Source organism: Malurus melanocephalus, unplaced genomic scaffold (assembly GCF_030028575.1).
Source record: "Malurus melanocephalus ecotype Western Australia unplaced genomic scaffold, MMel_1.1 scaffold_9, whole genome shotgun sequence".
NCBI classification, from domain to species: Eukaryota; Metazoa; Chordata; class Aves; order Passeriformes; family Maluridae; genus Malurus; species Malurus melanocephalus.
In genome coordinates this window covers 5,705,698-5,711,958 of record NW_026623241.1, presented here as the reverse complement: position 1 = coordinate 5,711,958, position 6,261 = coordinate 5,705,698, and the positions used below count along the sequence as shown (strand labels likewise).

The 6,261-nt window shown below is 51.2% G+C and overlaps 1 protein-coding gene across 1 annotated transcript; it reads left to right on the top strand.

The window, feature by feature from the left end:
- Positions 1 to 1,043: 1,043 nt before the first annotated feature.
- On the top strand, positions 1,044 to 5,137 carry DUSP4 (dual specificity phosphatase 4). The gene is made up of 4 exons (XM_057375344.1): positions 1,044 to 1,070; positions 2,563 to 2,778; positions 3,191 to 3,410; positions 3,549 to 5,137. Exons 1-4 carry the CDS (start codon positions 1,044 to 1,046, stop codon positions 3,932 to 3,934), a joined length of 849 nt encoding a protein of 282 aa, XP_057231327.1. The 3' UTR covers positions 3,935 to 5,137.
- The last annotated feature ends 1,124 nt before the right edge of the window (positions 5,138 to 6,261 follow it).

The following is a 6,261-nucleotide window of genomic DNA, read 5'->3' as shown; positions in this document are numbered from 1 at the left end:
CGGGTGGGACGTGGCCGCGGACAGCTGTCCCCGCCAGGGAGGGGGGCTCCGACCTCTCCCGCCTCCCGGCTGTCCTGCCCGGAGTTGGGAGACCGGACCGGACGGCGGGGATCCCGGGACGCTCTSAGCGCGGCCATCGGCCCCACGCGGTCTGAGCCGGCTCGGGGACATCGAGCGGGCCCCGTGTCCCTGCCTGGGACCTGAGGGAAGTGTGTGTGTGTGGGGAAATCCCCCCGCTCTTTGTTTGAGTTCATCCCCGGCCCCAAGGCGCAGGGGAGGTATTTGTGCAGGGTCAAATACCTGCTGTCACGCCGATGTCCCTTTGCAGCGGGTAGAAAACGCGGGGATACCTCTGTACTCCTTTTGCGACTACAGGAGGGATGAGGGCTTCCCCCCTCTGCCGTGTATTAAATGAGAAGCTGTGCACATTTAGAGCTGCTGGTCCTGAGMATTGCTGTGAGATGATTTAGGGGCGGGGGATGCTCAGCTGGGGCTCCTAGATGAGCTCTGTGGGGCTTTTTCTATTTTGTTTACAGCCTCAGAGTCAATTTATTCCTTGGTTTACTTACAGCAGGGGTGAGGATGTGTATGCAGAGTAGCAAATCCATTAAGAGGCTTGATAGATGGAGGAGCTAGCACTTGCGTTGTACTAGCTACAGTAAAAGCAGCAGGAGCTGTTCCAAGGATGCGATACGATGTGCTGCTGCGGGAGTGCCTGCACAGCAAGGGCTCGCTCAGGAACAGGCTCCTTCACCATGAGCCAGCGTGGTGCTGGAGCCACGCATGTGGCAGGAAATGCTGCTCTGCTTCAAGGGTGGCCTTTGTCAGCTGAGAGCTTCTGGTGCCTTTGTGGTTCTCGTGGGAGGTTGGTTGGAATGGGAGCCCTTCTAAGGAATGGGCTCCAAGAGACTCAGTCTCAGCACTACAGTTTTCTTCCTTGTGTACTACAGAGCTACTAAAATGGTCTTGTTCTGATTCCATGAGAGCTACACCAAACGAGAGATGTGCATGCCCAAACACACATTYGTTGGGTACAGGTCACAATGAAGATGCAGATGTGTTTTGTGCAGGTCAGGCTGCTGCCAGGTTCCCTGTCCAGGCTGGCTGGGTGTTGCTTGGTGATGGGCACCTGCTCTGCCTGGCTCCTGTGCCAGGCAGGGCCGGTGTGCGCACCCAGGAGCTGCTGGATGTGGTTCTTGGCTCAGTGGGCATTCTGATRAGATTCTTTGAACAGAAACATCTTGGACTATTTGAAAAGGTCGTTTTTTCTTTCCAAGGAGGGAGCCTGTTTCTGCCCATCACCCTGGGCAACGTTTCCCTTTCAGGGTGGTACAATGACCACTGGAGTGCAATGTAATAGATCCAGGGATTTTAGGACTAGATCCCTGGAAGCTGTCTACCAAGGGCTCTTGGTTTTGGATGCTCTTTCAAATTGAAGCAGTAGGACTGTAAAGGGATGTCAGGCAGGGAAATGCAGCCTCTGCAAACTGTCCTGGCTGCGTGGGAGGGACAATGCTGATGCAGACGCACATACACGGTTCTGCTTTAAGGTGTTAGAGCCCTTCCTTTTGTAGGGGGAAGAAACCACAAATGACACTGGGATGCTGGCAGTACTGGTCTCTGGCTACCTAGGGATTCCTGGGCTACTTGAGATGTTTGCATCCATTGGTCTTCAATATCCAGCCTTGCTCAGGGCATTCACAGAGCTAAGGATGATAAGAAAGATGTGTCCTGTATGCTCTGGTAAGCGGAAGTCTGCAGGTTTAGGTCCYGCAGCTGGGTTGAGTCTTCAGAAGCCATAGTGGGAATCAGGACTTGGTCCAGCTGGAGTCCTGTGGTAATAGTAAAATACTTGATTTTCATTGATTTTGAGGCTCAAGGTTAGACCCCACAAGAATGTCAGGGTTGTTGATTTGATTTGAATGAGAGAAGGAAATCTCACCAGAAGTGTTTATTGGCAGCCAACACTGCAGCTTCCCTGGGAACTCAATGGGGTTTGCTCTTGTTTGGCTGCCATGACGAAGCCCTGACGTCACCTGTGCTTGTCCCCCTGGCAGCAGGTCAGAGGAACAAGCTGCTCCATGTTCAGCTTGCACCTGTGTCCTTGGGAGAGAGCAGACACCTCTCTCTGAGGGCAGCTTGGCTGCGGGGTCAGTTTCGCTGTMCTTGGCCCGAGCCAGGGCTTTCACGGTCTGTTGTTTTGGGAGCTCTGAGCTGGAGGGTCAAGCTGGGAAAGTGGGATTCCTGCCTGTGTTTTGTGACAAAATGATSTATCAAGGGAAGCTGAGAATTGAACGGGTTTTGGCCTCAGAGCAGCTCGTCCCATTTWAGGCTGAGTATGCTGGCAACAAATGCTCTCTTCATTGTCTCTCTCCAAACCCCCCTCAGTCTGGGGTTTTGGCCAGCAGCATGTAGAGGGATTTGGGTAGCCAAAATCATTGCTCTTGGTATTCTTGCTCCAAGGGAATGGCCGGGACTCAGGGGATTCCCCTCTTGCTGCCAGGAGCCTGACTGCTCATCCTGGGGCAGGAGACCACTCTCCATCGCTGTAGCATCATCTAGTGGCCAAGGGCAGCTCCGGCTGTGCCCTTCTGCACTGTGAATATAGTCTGGGATACACTTTGTGCCTCTTTTCTTGCAGGAGGCTATGAGCGCTTCTCCTCGGAGTATCCTGAATTCTGTGCAAAAACCAAGTCCCTGAGCAATGTGTCACCCCCCACCAGTGCTGAGCCCCTGGATTTGGGCTGCAGTTCCTGTGGGACCCCCTTTCATGACCAGGTACGTCTAGAAGCCCAGCGCTCTTAGCTATTTTGACTGCTCCTTCCAGCATTGCAACCTGGTCCCACAGGAGTCCCTGCTCTCCCTCAGCTGGGGCTTGTGGAGCCACTGCCCTGCTTCCTTTCCTCTCTTGGGAGAGCACGGTGGTCCTCCTGATCCCAGGGTGTTTGTGCGCGTCAGAGAGCAGACAAGCCCAAATCCTGTTAACCCACACGTGTCTGCTTCTGAACAGGACARGGAGGGGGAGGGCTGAAATAGATTTGGCACCTCAGGAAAGCAGCCTCTGCTCCCTCTTTTGATGGCCCAGGATTAGATGCCAGGTTGCTGAACAGCGCAGTGTTTTCAAGCCATCTGGGTGTGTGTCCTGCCTGCCAYTGTCCCCTGGCCAACCTGTTGTTTTTCTCTGTGACAGGGTGGGCCTGTGGAAATCCTTCCCTTCCTCTACCTTGGCAGCGCCTATCACGCAGCCCGGCGGGACATGCTTGATGCACTGGGCATCACAGCCCTGCTGAACGTCTCCTCAGACTGCCCCAACCACTTCGAGGGGCACTACCAGTACAAGTGTATCCCTGTGGAGGATAACCACAAAGCTGACATCAGCTCCTGGTTCATGGAGGCAATTGAGTACATTGGTGAGTGCCCGTGCAGAGAGGCTGTGTCCGTTTGTGGCTCTGGTGGGAGGGAGATTATCCACCACCTGCAGGTTTGGTGAGGGCTTGGGTCATGGTGGAAGGGTGTCGGTCTCATGTCTCACTCCTGTCGCCTTCCAGACTCAGTGAAGGAGTGCTGTGGCCGGGTCCTGGTGCACTGCCAGGCTGGCATCTCCCGCTCAGCCACCATCTGCCTGGCTTACCTGATGATGAAGAAGCGCGTCAAGCTAGAGGAGGCCTTCGAGTTTGTCAAGCAGCGCCGGAGCATCATCTCCCCCAACTTCAGCTTCATGGGGCAGCTGCTGCAGTTCGAGTCGCAGGTGTTGGCCACTTCATACGCAGTGGAAGCTGTCAGCCCCTCGGGGACGCTGCGGGAGAGGGGCAAGGCCACCTCCACGCCCACCTCGCAGTTTGTCTTCAGTTTCCCCGTGTCTGTTGGTGTCCATGCCACCCCCAGCAGCCTCCCCTACCTGCACAGCCCCATCACCACGTCGCCCAGCTGTTAGCTCAGGGCYGAGGCCAGCCGGGCAGGTAGTGCCAGGCGTGCAAGGGGTGTGGAGCCCTGTGATGTTAAGCAATAGTGCCGGACACTGCCATTCACCCTGGACTCAACATCTTTTTCGTAGAGAAATTTCTTACCTCATCTTGGTTTGTTTGCTTTTAATTGTTATGTTTTGAAAGCACGGAAGTTGTAAAAGCCACAAACCTTGACATTGTCCAGGCTCTTTGGGGGAGGAAAAAAATTAGTATACTGGGTTTCCTCAAGTGCCTGGTCTTCATGTGTTTCCATCCCTATTAACTGTCTTGTTTTTTAAAAAAAAGATACACATCCCCTGCTCCCCATGTTTCTACCCCAGCTCATCTAGGCTGAAAAGGGAGCCCACCCTGTTTTTATTGTGCAGCAGCCCCTTTCAGAGACCTCTGTGTGTGTGGTGGGTGCTGCTTACCTGAGCCTGGTACACTTTGGACACGCAGAGCTGCGGGCAGGGCCTTGGGGCAAGCAGGAGTGGTTTGGAGTTCATCTCTCCAGTAGCTGGAGAGATGAGGTAGGAGCTGGCAGGCTCCTGCCAAATCAGCTGAGCCCACTCCAGTGGAAGAGAGCAATCTTTGTGGTTGGGAAGTGATTTGGAGGGGGAGATGTAGTCTGAAATGCCTCTTTTCTTGCCTCTATGGATCACTGGTTTTTACAGAACTTAGGTCCAATCTCCTGTGGCTTCAAGATGAGAAAGAAGGGTGCAGGCAGCAATCTGGGCCCCTTTTGATTACTCCGTTCAGCTTCTTCTCCAACAGTCCCACTGCTGCTCTTCCAAAAGGATGGAACATGGGTGGGCTATAACAGAAGAGAAGCTGCGGGGTAGARGCCAGGCTGCCCAGAGGTGTCATCCATACAGCATTTTCAAGCTTCTCTCACTTCATTACCTGCCCTTTTCCTGTGCTGAGTCTTGTTCACCTGTGCAACATTTCTGCAGCTTTTGGTCCAAGCCTTGAAAATGCCTCATCTTCAACCCACCTGGAGCCTTATTTCCCACCCTACCTCTGTCCTTCCCTCCAGTCCAGTCCAACACACAAGATGCCTGTGTGGCTGATGTACATATGTATGGTTTTGTTCTTTTTTTTTTTTTTTTTTCTAGAAATTAACTTTTTATTTATTGCCTGAGGGAGGGAGAAAACATTGTTTGGAGAAAATAAAAATAAAAATGTTTTCAACAGTTTGGCTGGAGCAGATTTGTCCTAAGACCAAGACAGAACAGCAGGTTATGCATATACTCCATTTTCACAGAGCAGCTGTTAAAAATGTATTTATTGACTTTTAAACTATTACAAGTGTTGCAGATCAGACATTTAGCCAAGCACATTTATAGATCAAACTCAGTTGTTACAGAGATGTTACCTAAAGTCCACCATGTAGGTAGGCTGAGAACCTGCCCATCGTCTTCAATGTTGAGAGAGAAGGTAAAAGAAGAAATAAATAAATGATATTCTGGCTCCAGGTAATTGGCAACCAAGAGAGGACACATACAGGGCTAGTTATGAAAACAAGTTACACAAAAAAAAGTCTAGAAATTCAACCCCAGCTACACTGCCATCTGGGTTGCCAGAGAAAGCAATTAGGAATGATGAAGCACAAGCTCATGGGACTGCAGATCAGAAAATCCCCATTTCAATTTCCAAAACTGAAGCAAGTTCTGCAGATGTTAACAAAGTGTCAAAATTCTCATAATAACAGAGGATCTAATACTAACATTAGTAATGGGACCAGCACTAAAATTTGCCACCAACAGGTGCAGTAAGACCAATACATCAAAACCAGTCAGATAACGTGACTTGACAGGCATGTGTCAGTGCATCTGCTTCCCATGTGCCCTACGGATTCCTAGCTCATTCACCTTGCTTCAAAGATTTTAACACATATACAATGTCCCTCAGTCCCCTGGGTTTCACATCTACTGTGTTCAGAGAGGTGGGAACACTGCCCCTCATGTTCTGGATGGTGCCAAGCCACCACCTCTGACCACGACTGGATTCAAGTCTGTGGAGGTTCACAAGCCACTTGCTCTGTGAGGCAAGAACTGAATCTGTGCTTTCTCATGTCTTCCCTATCTGGGCTGCAGCATAGCTTAAAATGCTGCACAAATACTCAGTTTAACGTAACTGAAGCATGCATTAGATGCACATCATTTTAGATTTCTGAGCTAGATTTTCTGTGGCAAAGCAGCATGGAAACAGAGAAATCCCACTGAAAATCAATTCACACAATTCCTGATGTTCAGCTTCTGAKAATGATGAACAATGATCAAACTAACCTGTTTTGTGGCTGGACCCTTCCTTTTAC